The 16,176-nt window shown below is 40.9% G+C and overlaps 9 protein-coding genes across 9 annotated transcripts; 3 read left to right on the forward strand and 6 right to left on the reverse strand.

The window, feature by feature from the left end:
- Positions 1 to 407: 407 nt before the first annotated feature.
- Positions 408 to 1,883, forward strand: SS1G_08103 (hypothetical protein; the record flags this gene model as incomplete). The annotated part of the gene is made up of 1 exon (XM_001591426.1): positions 408 to 1,883. The coding sequence occupies one exon, from the start codon at positions 408 to 410 to the stop codon at positions 1,881 to 1,883; it is 1,476 nt and encodes a 491-aa protein (XP_001591476.1).
- A 618-nt stretch (positions 1,884 to 2,501) lies between these two features.
- Positions 2,502 to 3,578, reverse strand: SS1G_08104 (hypothetical protein; the record flags this gene model as incomplete). Its single annotated transcript, XM_001591427.1, has 3 exons — positions 2,502 to 2,864; positions 2,962 to 3,141; positions 3,219 to 3,578. The coding sequence occupies 3 exons, from the start codon at positions 3,576 to 3,578 to the stop codon at positions 2,502 to 2,504; spliced, it is 903 nt and encodes a 300-aa protein (XP_001591477.1).
- Positions 3,579 to 5,258: 1,680 nt separating this feature from the next.
- SS1G_08105 (hypothetical protein) lies at positions 5,259 to 7,792 on the forward strand (the record flags this gene model as incomplete). Its single annotated transcript, XM_001591428.1, has 5 exons — positions 5,259 to 5,308; positions 5,373 to 5,982; positions 6,342 to 6,888; positions 7,450 to 7,652; positions 7,709 to 7,792. 5 exons carry the CDS (start codon positions 5,259 to 5,261, stop codon positions 7,790 to 7,792), a joined length of 1,494 nt encoding a protein of 497 aa, XP_001591478.1.
- An 848-nt stretch (positions 7,793 to 8,640) lies between these two features.
- Positions 8,641 to 8,766, reverse strand: SS1G_08106 (predicted protein; the record flags this gene model as incomplete). Its single annotated transcript, XM_001591429.1, has 1 exon — positions 8,641 to 8,766. The coding sequence occupies one exon, from the start codon at positions 8,764 to 8,766 to the stop codon at positions 8,641 to 8,643; it is 126 nt and encodes a 41-aa protein (XP_001591479.1).
- Positions 8,767 to 9,110: 344 nt separating this feature from the next.
- SS1G_08107 (predicted protein) lies at positions 9,111 to 9,376 on the reverse strand (the record flags this gene model as incomplete). The annotated part of the gene is made up of 2 exons (XM_001591430.1): positions 9,111 to 9,263; positions 9,323 to 9,376. 2 exons carry the CDS (start codon positions 9,374 to 9,376, stop codon positions 9,111 to 9,113), a joined length of 207 nt encoding a protein of 68 aa, XP_001591480.1.
- A 1,685-nt stretch (positions 9,377 to 11,061) lies between these two features.
- SS1G_08108 (predicted protein) lies at positions 11,062 to 11,169 on the reverse strand (the record flags this gene model as incomplete). Its single annotated transcript, XM_001591431.1, has 1 exon — positions 11,062 to 11,169. The coding sequence occupies one exon, from the start codon at positions 11,167 to 11,169 to the stop codon at positions 11,062 to 11,064; it is 108 nt and encodes a 35-aa protein (XP_001591481.1).
- A 280-nt stretch (positions 11,170 to 11,449) lies between these two features.
- SS1G_08109 (predicted protein) lies at positions 11,450 to 12,018 on the reverse strand (the record flags this gene model as incomplete). The annotated part of the gene is made up of 2 exons (XM_001591432.1): positions 11,450 to 11,635; positions 11,755 to 12,018. The coding sequence occupies 2 exons, from the start codon at positions 12,016 to 12,018 to the stop codon at positions 11,450 to 11,452; spliced, it is 450 nt and encodes a 149-aa protein (XP_001591482.1).
- Positions 12,019 to 12,232: 214 nt separating this feature from the next.
- Positions 12,233 to 12,851, forward strand: SS1G_08110 (hypothetical protein; the record flags this gene model as incomplete). The annotated part of the gene is made up of 2 exons (XM_001591433.1): positions 12,233 to 12,440; positions 12,493 to 12,851. The coding sequence occupies 2 exons, from the start codon at positions 12,233 to 12,235 to the stop codon at positions 12,849 to 12,851; spliced, it is 567 nt and encodes a 188-aa protein (XP_001591483.1).
- Positions 12,852 to 13,837: 986 nt separating this feature from the next.
- SS1G_08111 (predicted protein) lies at positions 13,838 to 14,244 on the reverse strand (the record flags this gene model as incomplete). The annotated part of the gene is made up of 2 exons (XM_001591434.1): positions 13,838 to 14,037; positions 14,223 to 14,244. The coding sequence occupies 2 exons, from the start codon at positions 14,242 to 14,244 to the stop codon at positions 13,838 to 13,840; spliced, it is 222 nt and encodes a 73-aa protein (XP_001591484.1).
- Positions 14,245 to 16,176: the final 1,932 nt, after the last annotated feature.

Consider the following 16,176-nt stretch of genomic DNA (forward strand, 5'->3'; position numbering starts at 1 on the left):
TAGTCACATGTTCTTTATTGCTCCGCACTTTCATCAATAAAACCAAAGTTTTCTTCAATTATGATGATTTTCGGGGACAAGGAAGATGTCGAAGGTATCATACTCTTTTCCTATTCATTTCTGGTTACTCGAATCAGCTCATACAATTCAACAAATACATGGATGAATCATCCGATTGCACATGCTTCATAGATCGTATGACAAGAAAAAATGGCCTGATATCTTGCTCATCGATACAAGGCCGTCAACTTATTACAATGTCGACATCCATACTTGTTAACTAGTTTTATCACCCAATGTGGAACTACAAATTCCATCTACTTCCCACTATCTTCTTCATAATTGTAACTTCTCTGCTCCTGAAATATCTCCTGCCTATTTCCAAGCCGCTACCGACTGACTTCAACATGCTCTCCTCATCTTCTAATAACAATAATAAAATAGCAATAGTAATTGGATCTGGTCTTGCTGGTTTGGCTGCCTCCTCTCAACTTCTTTCACAGGATGGAGATATCCAAGTCCATCTTCTTGAACAAGCAGCTAGGACTGGGGGAAACAGTATAAAAGCATCATCTGGGATAAACGGTGCAAATACATTGTTTCAACTTGCATCAAACCCTCCTGTAGAAGATAGCGTGGAGAGGTTTTATGATGATTCGGTGAAATCGGCTGGAGAAGTTATGCGGAGTAATAGTGGTGATGGCGAGGAGAGGAATGCAAGGGAGCGCTTAATTAGGTTACTGAGCGAGGAGTCTAAAGGGGCAGTTGAGTGGTTGGGAGCCAAGGGTGTGGATTTTAGTGTGGTCGCTCAATTGGGGGGACATACTATTGCGAGAACGCATAGAGGAGGAGGAAAGTCTAAACCACCTGGTGCCGCAATTGTAGGAACGCTTCTGGAAGAATTGAAAGGGAACGATAGGTTTCGTCTTAAGACTTCGTGTAAAGTGGTTAAAGTACTACAGGATGCTAAGAACGAAGCGGTGATGGGTGTGGAGTGTATCTACGAGGATCAAAATGTACCACCCAAAACCGAAAAATTAATAGGCCCTCTAATCTTCGCTACTGGTGGCTTCGCAGGCGATGCATATGGAATGCTAGCACAATACCGACCGGATTTATCCGGATTCCCCTCTACCAATGACCCGCGCTCAGGGTCTCAAAAGCTCCTCACAGATATTGGAGCTGAACTTATTGATATGGAGAAAGTGCAAGTTCATCCTACCGCATTTTTGGATACTAAAGATATCAATAGCCCGACGAAATTTCTCGCGGCGGAGATGTTAAGAGGTGAGGGAGGTATACTTCTGATGGGTGGGAGGAGATTTGTAGATGAATTGGACACGAGAAAGGTTGTAACAGAGAAGATCATGGAGTATGAGGAAATGAAAAGGGAAAAGGGAAAGCCGAGACAGTGGGATGTTAAGCTCGTGATTGATGAGGGGATATACGAGAAGACTAAATCTCATGTAGACTTTTATTTGTGGAAGGGCTTGATGAAGAACGGTACCATTTCTGAAGCAAACTTAGGAGACGAGGCAGTAGATACTTTGCAGAGGTATGCAGATGCGGCGGCGAAAAAAGTCACAGATGATTTTGGGAGGAAAACCTTTGGATATTGGAAGTTAGGTGAGGTAAAGTCTGATTCAGTAATATACGTTGGAAGAGTTACGCCGGCAATTCACTTCACAATGGGTGGTGTAAGGATTGATGAGGAATCGAGAGTTTTAAATACGGAAAAGAAGGTAATTCCAGGAGTTTGGGCGGCAGGTGAGGTTACGGGGGGAATTCATGGGGATAATAGATTGGGTGGTAGTTCATTGTTGGAATGTGTTGTTTTTGGACGGAGGGCTGCTGACGGGGTTTTGAAGTCACTGGTTGGCTGACGATGCTAAGTTCAGAGGTGGTGTTAATAATTATGAGTCATTACTGGAAGTAGGGAGTAAGGCATTCGATCTCTCATAGGTCTAGTTGTACAGCAAATCATCATTTCATCTATGGACTCAGTGAATTTTCCAACCAAAAACGTTTGTTGAAGGTCTGGATACTCTGGCGTACGTGTCTTGCTTCAACCATAGCGCAGGATGAAGATCGGAGGGTCATATCTATGAGCCTACAAGTATGACGAAATTATTTTCCATTCTACTTCTTCCAGTTGGGTGATGTGGAAAAAGAATAATAGATCTCCCAAAAACAAAACCAAAGCAGCCACAAACGAAAGTGATCCATCCAACCATCCTTCCGGTTTGTTTATCTGTGGCTGCTTCAACACACTGCTTTTGAACTTCAAAACATCATCCCATAATTTTGGAAGGTTGGAACAAAATCATGCAGATCATGAGGTAAAAGATTCAGATTGCGTTCCTATATACATGGTAGAGTATGAGGAGAATTTTGAGATGTAGATTTCGGACCATTTCGTTTCGTTTCGTCTGTACCATCCACTTTCGTTTCATTGCCAATCAAAAAAGAGAAGAAGAAAGAAAGGAAGGAGGAAAATTAACCTAAAGACATTGCGCATAATAAGCATTTGCGTAAGTGCACGTATACGGGCTAGCACAAGTTGTACTCCCAGTATATCCATTTCCACCACATTGACCCCAATGCGCAACTCCAGTGGATCCGGGGGAGGTAATAGTAGTGGTGGTGCCAGGGCTAGATGGAGTAGTGGATGGGGACGTAGGGGACGTACCGGACGAGGCGAGTTGGGCATTCACGAAAGTCAGAGCTTGTTGACCATATTCAGTGCCGTATCCTTGATGGGTATTGGCGTCGGAACCATTGCAACAGTATGGATCGGCGGCATCACAATAAGACTTTATTTTTGAGGCGGAGGGGCAAGAAAATCCGGACGGGCGGGGAGCAAACTAGAAGGTTGTTAAAAAACGGTTCATAAACACTCAGAAGTGTGTATGGTATGTGATAAATATAGTTAAGACAGGAAATATGAACTAGAGGACTTACTCCTTGGGCTCTGCAGGTACCAACTTCATAAGGAAGTCCATAGATATATCTTGGATCACCCATGAAGATTGCAGCTTTAATCATATTAACTGCACTAGCTTGGATTGGAATTGCCGTGTTCGTAAGTCCTTCGTTACTATCTCCACCTCCACAAAATGCATTATCCATGATTTGGCCACCCTTATTTGCGAGTTAGTGTAACAGATCTACACGTAACTAATAGAAGCTCAACTTGACAGCTAGAAAATTAAACATACCTGAGAATACCCTACCAAAACCAGCTTGGTACTTGGACAGTCTGTGTTGAATTTATTTACTGCAGAAGCAACAGCAGCCACACCTTGAATAACACTATTTGCATAGCTGACTCCACCACACGAAGATTGACCACCACATGCTGGGTAAACGATAGCTTCTGAAGTTGCGCCAGGGTGTGCGGAGAGAATTAGGTTGACGACCACACCCGCAGTTCCAAATCCAGCTGGTGCCGTGGTCTCTCTAGCACCAAAGACGTGGATGTCAGGACAAGTTGCACGAGTGTCCAGTTCCGAAGGGAGTGCTGAAGCATAGGTAAGGAGAGAGAGGAAAACTGCTTTGAGTACCGTTTGTGAGAACATTTTGAAGATTGGGTGGATTAAGGTGCCACGAGGAGGTCGTTGTGAATACTAGCTATAGTGGTTACTGATACTTCAAATGAAACTTTAGAGATTAATGTCAAGTGCGGTTACTGCTGTATTTGTAGACCGCTGAACATACCATTCGCAATGGCACAGTCTCCCTTCCGCCGATGCATATTACCCATCAACTTTAATTTTGTCGTCCAATTTGATCTCAATACTCATCATCCCAGTGCTATATCCAATATCCATGTTGATTCTAACCCGCAATTTTGTTCTGACAGCCGGACCGAGTAGTCATGTGGATCGCCTGGTCCATCTTGAGATTTCAGGCTAAGAGTTATGCGAACCCAAAAGAGTAGAATAGAGAGGGGAATGCATAAATGGAACTTAATGTTCAGACGATCCGTAGTATATAAGAGACAGATATAAGTTCTCGATCAACCACATAGTTCTAGCAGGGCATTAGCTATTGAGGCTGATATCCGACACGGCAGTACCGGAATTTGGCTAAATTCGTACAGCATGCACCCCAGATTATCATACTTAGGCACTCTACATTGGGTTCCAGAACCTTTTTATCCTCGGGAACGTGGCCAAGAAGGGTAAGTTGACAACATATAAATATCCAAACACGGATCATCATGTGGAGATGTAGAAATGTCGGATTAATTGGCAACGCCGATTGCATTCAACCGACAAGAACTTAGACCTGATTATTATGTAACCTTATATCTAACAAAAAATGAAACGAGATCGAAAGCCAACGACTGGGGTAGAATGATGAAGCAACTTGTGACTACACCTGAGTTCTCATGTGAATAATTGGGCACAGTGAAGCTGTTGCTACCGGGTATGAAAGTTAAAGATATTTTTAAATCGAGGTTATTTCACGCAAGAAATCTTTTTGTGAGGATTCCTTACTCTACCGGTGGCTGAAGCACCTCAAAATGCCCCAGATATTTGGCTTTGTTACTCCGTGCTAATCCGTGCACTGATCCATCCGATCCACCGAGTGTGTTTGAGAAGAATTAAAATTTCAAATGGAATGGTAAACGGAAATTGAAAAGAATGTCCACTCAATGAATACTTGAACGATGGAGATTCGAGATTCCATTTATCTGTAACTCGTACGAGGAGTCGTTTTAACAGACTGAAAACATTGAAGCTCTTAAGTTGAGATTGACAAACCCTTGGTCACTCACATCTGCAGCCCTTGGAGCGTTGATTGTGTGGTTTTTTGTCTTGATAACCGACCCATAGAGGGCTGGAGTATAGACAGATTTCGCGAAAAGAACGAAGAGAAAAAAAAAGAGAAGTTACCCATCTTATAATGAAAAGGCGACATGTTGATGTCAACGAGCAGTTAGCTACTGCTACCTGCCTATTGGTAAGCATGCTGAGGATGATAAATCCACGGAGATATTTCCAGCATTGTGTCACGTGAGCGGAGATTTCAGCCAATTGAATGATAGATGGCTTTGGCTTGTCTCGGAGAATGGACAAAAGTTTAGGCCAAAAGTGCAAAGACGGATTAGATATCAAGTGAATTTTCCGCTTTTCGTTGGGAGATGCTCCTTATTTTCTTGTATTTCATTGTGAAAGCGTGATTGACATCAAGTAACGCGGTGCTTTCTTATTTCTATAAATGCGAATTTAGGATTAGTGGCGGATATTATCATGACGGACTCGGAACCAGATCATGAACGTCGACGGAGAAGACCTGCTGTGTACGTTCAAGCCACTTTCCTTTTCGCGGCTAAATGTACTGGGCTGATAAGCAAAGGGATGCAGTTCGTGCTCTTTCTGTAGAAGACGCAAAATCAAATGCAATCGAGAAGTCCCATGTAGCAATTGTGTAAGATCAAGTATCGCAGCCAATTGTGTCTACGACAAATTTCCTACGCCTTCCAGAACTCAAGCTCAAGCTCAAGCTCAACTTAATGAGCTTCGACAAGCTCCAGGTCAGAGACAAAACCATCAGCTTCCAATCGGGCCAACTTCCGAAAGAGACGCAAGCTTAACTCCTGGTATTCCAATATGTCCCGTATCACCTTCGTTAAACGATTCGATGCCATTGTCATTAACAGGTCTATATACTACACCAAACACAGATTTAACTAGTGATGTCGAGTCTATGAAACGAAGGATAAAGGAACTTGAAGATCAGCTTTCGATTGCGACTAGACCTTCTGTTACATCCACTGCTCGTCCACATCCTGCCCTCTCTCCTGCAAGCTCCATAATTTCTAACAGAGAGAAAAAATCTTCACTTGCTGGGACCTTCCACGTACATAAAGAAAGTCGGCCATTCAGTGTGGATCATCCCGTGGCCGTAACTTATGGAGTTTTACACAAAACTCGACTGCTGGGCCGAAGCCATTGGATTAATGCAGTTACCGGAGTAAGCCATTACCTTACCTCAATTAGTCAATGACGATTAGGGACTTACTGACCAATCAACAGTATCATGATTTTTTTGAGATAATCGAGCCGTGTATACAAGAAGGCTCTAAAGCTGCTGTTGGAATACACAAATGTAAAACTTTAGGGAAACTTATAAAAACCCGACGGGCGCCGTCATGGCCCTCACCACCGACTTGGCCGGATTTGCCTTCAAGGGAAATTGCTGACACTCTTGTTGACTGTTACATTCAAACAATTGAAACTATTCACAGAGTACTACATATTCCTACGTTTAGGAAGAGTTATGAAGCAATCTGGTCGTCGACAGGAAAACCTGATATCGAGTTCTTGGTTCAGCTCAAGTTGATATTCGCAATTGGTGCTGCCACGTATGATGATCAATTCTCCCTCCGTAGTTCGGCTGTCCGATGGGTGTATGAGGCGCAGACTTGGATTTCGGAACCAGAATTCAAGTCACGATTGACTATAAAATCATTACAGACGGAGATTTTACTCCTGTTCGCTCGAGAAATGGCCGCTATTGGTGGAAGATTGATTTGGGTTTCAGCGGGCTCATTATTCAGAAATGCAGTATACATGGGACTTCATAAAGACCCCGCTTCTCTTCCAAAGAAGACTATATTTGCTGCTGAGATGCGTCGAAGAATATGGAATACGATATTAGAGTTGATGTTGTTCTCAAGCATGGATTCCGGCGGACCTCCGCTCATATCACTTACTGATTGGGACACCGAACCTCCTGCGAATTTCGACGACGATGAACTTTTGATCGCTGATGCTATACCTCGACCACAGACTGAGTTTAGTCACACGTCTCTCGCAATTATACTTCGCAAGACCCTTCCACTTCGCCTCGCAATTGTAAAGTCATTGAACAATGCCAGTACGCCTATTACATTGGAGGAAGCCATCAGTCTTGATTCGGAGCTAAAATCATCCTACAAGACCATGTGTCAGGACATTGAAAGATTTGACTCAACTAATGGACTTTTGCCATCCCAGTTTGGTATAGATATTTTGAATGTCATAATGCTAAGACACCTCTCATCCCTTCACATCCCATTTTTTGTGTCAGCACTGCAGGGTCCCGCTTATTCATTTTCCAGAAAGGTGGTTCTGGAGACTTCGCTCAAACTTTGGTATCTATTATATCCACTCATGTCAACCAGTGACTCGCAACCCCAGAAGGGAACAGCCGTAACTGATCAACATTACCTACGGCGGCTCACGATCTGTGGCTCAGGTTTCTTGCGTACAATTGCAATACAATCAGGTTTCATAATAGCCATGGAACTCAAGACCCAGCTCCAAGAAGAAACAAGCCTGGGGCCTGTTACCTTACGCCCAGACCTTCTGCATGCCCTAAACAATACCAAAATATGGAATATGAGATGCATTGAGGCTGGAGAAGTGAACGTGAAAGGATATTTGTTTATCTGCATAGGCATTGCATATCTTGATGCCGTACGACAAGGTCACTGTGGTGAGAAACTTGCAGCATTGATAGTGAGCGCTGCGGAACAAGCAGTGGAAGAATGCGTAGTAGTTCTGGAGAAGATGGCAGCTCAAGATCAAAATCAGCCGGATGAATTGAGCAAGACGTCGCTAGCGACTCCACCAGATTTGATGGAGGATTGGGATTTCATGGTAAGTTGAGAAGATAATTTTCTATCATGCGACGCAGTTGCTTATGATACTGTTAGATGACAAATGCTCAATACAATTTCGGAGATGCGTTGGGTTGGGCATTTAATTACGATAATTCTCAAGAGTCGTCATTATGGTAATCACCATTAAACTAGCACTTTGACTTGAATTTAAGGCGAGGTTCAAATCGTCGGGATCGAATTTTTACGGAGGATAGACTATGATGAAGATCTAAACCTTGCAATTATTGGAAGAACTGAAATATAGACTTCATGTTATTGAATTCAAGCCCAGTACATCCTTCGATTTGTGATGTGTTGAGCCATACATTACATACCAAGGCCTCCATCTATTCGTTCCAACTGAATGAGGTTAATTGATAGCCGCTATTCATAGGGCTATCCCTTAGCAACGTCCCTATGGCATTAAAACAATATTCTTCCTCGAAGAGGCGGAAATCGGCGTGGTCTCTAATGTGTAGAGATAAGGATTATTGGGATGATACGCCGAGGAACTCGAACCCAAATGGTGGGAGAAAATTGAATCATTGGGAAGTCAAATTGGCTATAAGGACCATTTTATTCCCAGACGGGAGGTTCTGCTGTCAACAGATGGAGTTTGACGATTCTAAGTATATTCAGCTTAAATTTGTGAGGAAGTTTGGCAAAAAAAAGGGTTGTGTATCGGGACGAAGTGGAAGGATTTACTTTTGATACTACAGGCTTTGGATGTAAAGTCGAAGTGGAGATAAGGATATTTTCGTTTGATGGGGACTAAAATGATCAAGGATTTTCCGGGAGTTTGTTCGATAAGCATTAGATTTGAATTGCAGACAGAACAGTCAATTAACATAACCAAATCATGGTATATTTAACCGACTTCAAGATATTGCCAGAGAGGCCTAATAATGTATATTCATTGCCAACATTTGTTTACTAGGGCTTGCTTCTGATGAGGTAAGATTACAATGAGGGCTTCTAAAGATCCTCTAAGATGTCCCAATACAACCAATCTCCGGCCAAGTAATTCTTTCTTCAGCGGCTTGTTCCTGCTGTGCTTGAGTTAGGGTGGTTGCATCGTCGCCATTTGTGATAAGCTTTAGCCCTTTAGCCATACCAACAACCGTTTATCCACCAAATCCATATAATGAACCTGTTCATTCTGTGATTGTTGAAGCTTTCCAACCCATCAGAAGAATTATCTTCGTCTGAGAATTAAAAAATGTATGAAGTCACTCCAAGTTTCAGCACGCCCGAGATGTGAAGGTGTCCTAATATATAGTACGCCGAATCTACGCCGACTCTACGATAAACTCCCTCATTCTAACTAGATCACAACAGAATCATATGAGCAGAAAGAGCTTCTTAGAGCATTAACCAAACAATCAACCTCGGATGATTCCAGATTCGGGTTTGTTTAGAATGGGAATGCAATTCAATTCACCAGTCCATGATGGGACTATCTTCGCAGCAGCGTTTGGTATCTTACATTCTTGGTTCCGGCACAATTTACTTTACTCTCACTATGTTTGTCTAATTTGATAAACTTCGATTCGTATAATACCAAGCCCGTTACTACTTGCATAGAGTCTAAATGCCACAAGTGCTTGCGCTGGCTTGTATGGGTCAATATCAGAACCCATAAAGTCTCCGACTGACTAATGCACGTACTCGGAACTCCGTGTACTTTACTGTATCCACGTAGTCGAGAAGGTTTGTTGGCATTTTGCTCTGATTAGACGTCTGCTTACATTCCTACCTGCCTTTTCATGGTTCTGCTGAAAGCTAGAGACTCCGCGATATAGGTTCTTGCAAGTGTGTAAAGTAAATCGGATGAAAGGGAAGGAGAGCTAGTACAATTTATACCACATACATCGCTTAGGTTTCGAGAATGTCCTTGATATTAGATTTGCATAACGTAACAAAGGCCTAGGAAAGCCAGCCGAGTAGCGGCCCTATCATCTCCATCCTAAATTACACATAAATTGAAATGGTGGTGGATTCATTGTTCATGAGGTTATCGATGATCATGCACTAATGAAGTCAATCCTGTTGTTGAAGTATCCACTAACCAAAAGTGAAAAAGGTTGAATCATTGCCCTTCCTTCTCCCCATAAATCATGAATCATGAATGACAAAAACAAAAGCGAGAACATACAACAGTAAGGATTCGCTGGTGGTCACCCACCCAACTACTAATCTACCGATCTGAGGCTTGTGTATGGCAGAGCGGACGGGATGCCCAATTCTCCTCAGTCTATGGTCGTACGTGGCAGGACTCTTTAGTTTAGACTATATATTTCAATATAATGCTGGAAGTGTAATATTTCAGTGTCCCTTTCGTCGTAGTCTTACCTCGCTCACCCAGTTATTTCTCAACCACTTACCAATATCTACCTACTCTGATATAGTCCCATCAGAAGCAAAGGTGTAGAGATGTTATGGTCTTCGTTGAAATAGTGCATCCATTGTATCCCCGGAGAAAAACATACAGTGATTGGAAGTATGTCTATTGAGTTGCATGCCGCTTGGTTTTGATCCAGATTTTATGCGTTGTAGCTTTTTCGTTCTATTCAAAGTACCTGCGTGCGTTGACTTGCACATCCTGCTTTGAGTCCAGTAGATTGTCACTTGCTCGCCAATGGGACATAGCAGTATATTTCTCCCAAATTCCCGAATACTTCCTGAATAGGCTAATTACGAAGACTTGGAAGCCTCTGCTGGGAACAGAGACAAACTGCCTATGGAATGATCATCTTGATAGAAATGTAGTTTCGTTTTTGTTAAGAATGTACCAGAAATAAATACACACTAGAAGGACCTGAGTACCAGCGGGGAGAGCGGCTCAAACTTAGATCGGCAAATCGAGATGGGACGAAGTATCAAGCTGTGGACAGAGAATGAATTATTGTCGATGAATCACTGGATCGTCGGTTCGTGAAAGATCGAATTTTTCCCAGAACAATATAATGGAAATCCGTATTTGCGTCCGAGATGATACCGCAGGAAATCCGAGGAGATGTGTCGAGCGTTCCTGACGGAAAAATCCAATATCCGCAATTCTGTAACTACTCTGCCCAATTCCATACGGGTTTGCCCTGTAGATCATTTAACCTTATCTTGTAGGGTCGAAATATCTCCCTTTTGTCGATGTGCATGTCAATACGAGACCATAGTTCTCTTCACATTTAGCTTTTCGGTGTTTGGTGGAAAGGAATATCAAAAGTGGCAATTCGTAAATGTTTTGAACTGCCGGATCATCGTTCATATGCTGCAACTTCATCAAACAACAAACACGGAGTTACCGAAAGAAAAGACAAGTCTTAAAATCCCCAAATTCAGTTTTGCTGTGCAGCTACACCGACATCAATGGTACTGAGTTCAACACCAGGAATACGAGTCAATCTTCGTCAACTTTTAGTCATATCCGATTTTTTTGACATTTTCTCAAGTTCTCCTGTCTCATCAACTCGTAAATCTCGTGGAGCTGTCTTCAACCTAACGTTAGAAACGGTCATAATTGATGAACAAGCCACCGCTCGATCTTTTGGGACCGTGAGCAAGGCAAAAACTTCGGACGCTACGATATCATTGACCCCACTAGTGGATTGTGGGTAGCCTCGGTGTACCGTGTGTTCCCGTTGTGGATAGCCATGTCATAATTGCATGACTTTGGATGGTGTTATGAATTTATGATGGAATAAATACGATGGATAAATCATAAGTTATCTATTTTCAGAACACGAGCCAGAAATACGAGGAAAAATGTCGATCCTTATCGGTGATCGACATTTAGGTTTAGTGTTTTGCAACTTCAGCCCCTTTCAAGGCGCTGGCGAATTGACAGATGACAAATCTGTCCTTTGTACCTGAAAGTTGTATAGATTTTCCCAGTGACTTTAACCGACGATGCATACAGATATGAGTAAATAAAGCTATGCTACGGTTAAAGGAAAAGTAATCCTCTTGAATCCAAGGAGGTGGCTGTTCAACCGGTACATAATAATTCACCATGATGGGAAAATTTAGACTTCTTCTTTTTGTTCCATCTAAATTTCTAGAAAACACCTTAATGGATCGAATTTGATAGGGCATGAAAATACCGTTGTCATTCTCTGCATCATGTGTGGAGTAATCCACTTTAAATCATGGAACCGCTCCAAAATTTTGATTTCCGCATTCAATGCATGTATAGACAGCCGTGCCAAGTCTTCAATACGAGCAATATACTCCATAATGATGGGGTCCGGTTGATTTTGTACAAGCCGCATTGCAAAGTCGTGTGGAAAGGAGAATGGTGGTACCATCTCCCACACCAATTTTTGAAAGTAACCGTGCATTCTCCCCATTTTTTCGGCTACTGGCATTGCAAACCCGATGAAGTCATTGCTTAAGGCTGTTGTTCTGTATATTGAAAGGGGCGACAGGGAGAGGAGACATGAATATATAAGTGTCGAGGAAGTTCACAAAAATAATCTATCATCAACACATCATCTCATCACATCAATCAAACACATTCACTCAATCTTTTAATTCACTCACTCTATACTTTTAAAGTAATACCAATCAACAACAATCAAAATGTTCTCCAAGACCTTCATCGCCGCTCTCTTTGCCAGCTCCGCTGTCGCATCCCCAGTCGCTGCCCGCTCTGCAAGCGATGCCTTTGGCCTCATTTCCATCAGATCCGGCTCCAACCTCCAAAACCAAGCCATCAACGCCTTCCAAGGTGGTCTCTGGATCGGAAAAGAACCTTCTTCATACTGCCCACTGACTGAGGGCTGCCCTGGTACGTATTAACCTCATGAGTTCAAACAATCATATAGCTGACAAATACAAAGACGGAAAATACACATCATTTGTCGCTGGAGCTGACAACACTCTCTTCTTGAACACCGAGGTTCCAGGTGGTCAACAAGTCTACCTTGCAGACAGCTACGCTGTTTCCTATACCGTTCCTCACTCCGCCGACACCCGAGGTGGAAAGGTCTCTGGATTCACCTACACTGCCGGCGAGGGTAGCAACTTGGGATCATTGTCCTTCAGCACCGAGGGATCCGGATTCGTTGCTTGCGCCACTGAAGTTGGTGTGTACCAAGTTTTCATTACCCCCAACGGAGAGGGTACTGGAAACTGCACCGGTATTGCTGTCGCCACTGTTCCAAACACTGTCGCCGGTCCTTCCGCCTGGGAGTACTAAATCTTGAGAAGGGGAAGAGTGGAGGAGAGGAGGATCTGGAGGAGATTTGGGGAGAGGAGGAGCGGAGGAGCGGAGGAGCGCAGGAGACGGGGCATGAACTTGTAAACATTGTTTTCTGATCAGTTCTTCAGCGACATTGTGACCTTTTTTGTTTATTTAATTATCATATGCATGCTCTCCATTCCTTAGAGCATATACGTATTTACCTAGAATAGAATAATCCCAAAAATTTACTTATAAACTCGTTTTAGTTGCAATCGCTGTGATCGCGAGATCTTTTGCAACTATCAATTTGTTTGCTTTCTCTAAAATACTTAAAATGCCCTTAGGTGTATATATATAGCCTGAAGCTGCTATCACGAATCCTCCTTAGTGAGAGCTGATATATGTCTTAAGATATATATCAGAAGCTAAATGACTCCTCAAGCTTCTTCGGTCCCCTAAACGGAAATATTCGAATTTGATTTAAGGGGCAAGGTCAACGTTTTTTTTCCGACGCGAGGCGACATCGCTTTGAGATCCTAACATCAATTACGTCATTTGGTGGTACAAGCTCCGTCCCCAACCTTATTCGGTAAGTATTAATGACTAATATCTAACCTACGTCAAACAAAATAAAGTACGACAATGTTAATCAATATATCGGCATAGCCTGGAATTGTGGAATGAAAAGGGAAGTAGCTAAAAAAGCACAAACGTTCCTCAAAATCAACTGCGAAACCATCTAGAACATTGTTAAGTCGGTCGAAGTTATGTTGAAGAGCTATATTGAAGAGCCGAATGAGCTTGTGGCGGGCGAGAGCAACGGTAATAGAGTACAAATCATTTTAATTTATTAGAAGAGAATAAGAAAATCAAATGTTCTCTCTTGATTCCTCAAAGCCTCACCAATATTCCTAAGTTTTAAAAATATCAAGAGATTCCTCTCTTTCCTACTAACATCGATATCATTCAAGTTCATCCATGCTGCCACCCATCCGTACCTGTCAACCAAATACCATAGCCTTCGGGAAAACATCCCACATAATAGCTTTACCAGGAGCTTTCTTCTTCTCTGCCCAATCAGACACTATCATTCCCAACTCATTTTCGATTTGACATAAGGAAACGTCCCGATTCTCCCATGCGACAAGATAAAGGTTATCAAAGGCAGCCTTGCAATTTGTTGATTCGTAAGGGGTCAAGTCTAAGGAGCCCTAAGATATGTCAGAATAGTTTTAATTACATATAGAATGGTAAGATTTGAGAGAGCGTAAAATACCCAACCAGTTCCACGCAAAAATCGAGAAGGTAGTAAGCGGTCTATTTCAGAGGTGCAGAACTCTAAAATTCCTCCTCTGAAAAGCTGCTGCTTTATAGCTTCAGTCATACTGGTCGATGTAGTATTGGTCATGTTTCAATATAATTGGAGTCGAGTTGATTTTTGCAATAATTATGACCAGACTTTGATATTCCGATGTGAAGATGTCTTGTAAAAGAATGAACTTACATGATATATTGTTCAGCTTTTATATAAGAACTATCAAACTGAATCAATCTTTAGTACGGCTTGAAATTCACTTATGTATAATCAAATTGAATATTTAAGATGTTGTGTCATTGAAAGCTGTCATCAGCTTAAACTTGACAGAGAAATTGAAATGAAGGAATTACCATGACTTAATTTTTTCTATTCAAGCAATAATGGTCTTTCATTTGAGATATGTGTATAGTTGTTAATAATAATCTTATAATATGATTATTTTCTTATAACGTGGTTTATCAGCGAGTCGCCACTTTTTCACTTATTCAACCACTTTAAACTTATTTTAATCAACAATTATTGAATCAATTGATTTAAACTATTAAGAATCTAATAATCTAGGGTCTATTTGTAACGATACTGTACCGGAGGCAGCGGCTGCCTGAGGTTTCGTCTGGTTGGTAGTTGTGGGTTAAGGCTTTATCACTAGTCTTCACTTGGAAGTGAAGTCGTTACTAGATCAAGTAGAATGTAGGTAAACTAATTGATAACTAAGTTGAGCACCAAGCTCCTAAACTATGAAACTACTCTGACTATATACTGAACAATAAAGGGGGCCCCTAAAAGCTTTCTGGCTCCTCAAGACTCCTTATCACGCGAAATCTGATCGTGTTTGCACACGGCCTAAGCTCTCCTAATTAATCAGTTTGCTACCATCGTAACACCATCAATCCTAATGGTGAATCGTGACACTATTATATTATTAGAATAAATTCTTGAATTGTGACCAGTCTTTTCACATTTACTACAGCATCGATTAATAGATGATTCCTTATTGGAATTTCCCCTATTTTGATGCTTGTTGTATCGAATCTGAATATTCACCTTTTGTTGTAATATTATATCTATAGCTTCCTGATCAGTAAGTACTTCTCCTTGATGTAATTGAGTTTTTTTAATATATTAATATTTGCTTAATATCTCATTTGTCTTCTGAAGTATATAAATCTTTGTTAAAAGGAATAGAAGTTACCGGTACTAATCACGTGTCGTGATTAGTAATACGGTTACCTAAACAGGCTAGATTAGACGAACCATAAGCAGGCATATTGGTCCCCTCCGAGGATACCAAGAGGAGATTAATATGCCTACAGACGTAGTAATATAGTCAATATAGAGGCCTCTTCCACCCAATCTTTTAATAATCTTTATATTTAAAAGTATATTCTTATAAATTAATTGTTTTGTATCTTTAATTAATATAATTATAGTTTCGAATATAGATATAGAAAAGTTTAATTGATATTGAGTAATTTGAGATTTCATTAAAGTTGATTGTAAAAAAGCTTCAATTGGATTATGAAGTATTTGAGAGACCTAAAAGTTAGCAGATTTCAAAAGGATCGATAGAAGGATAAATATACAAATTCGAATATCTAATTTTGAAAATACAATTTGAGGATCAAATGATATTAATTCTACTTCTCGAAAGCCAGCTTTTATATTCTGAATTGTAATAAATTGTTGATATACAACTTTGAAAACTATAAAGAATTCAATCTTAAAAATATAGTTGATATATATCTTAATAAACTCATCAATTTGATAACTATATAAATATTTAAATATACTAAAATATTCAACATCAAATAATTGAATTAAATAATTTAAATACAATAATAAATTTATATATATAATATCATTTAATTTATAATATAATTGAAAAGATATCGATTTATAACTTTCATATTTATCCAATATTAATATTCGATATTTACTCTTTCTTTATTGATTAGTATATTTATCAAAATATTTTAATTATTCTAAATCTATCTCATTATTCATTCATTCATTAGAAATAGA

The sequence above is a fragment of the Sclerotinia sclerotiorum genome, genomic scaffold (assembly GCF_000146945.2).
Source record: "Sclerotinia sclerotiorum 1980 UF-70 scaffold_10 genomic scaffold, whole genome shotgun sequence".
NCBI classification, from domain to species: Eukaryota; Fungi; Ascomycota; class Leotiomycetes; order Helotiales; family Sclerotiniaceae; genus Sclerotinia; species Sclerotinia sclerotiorum.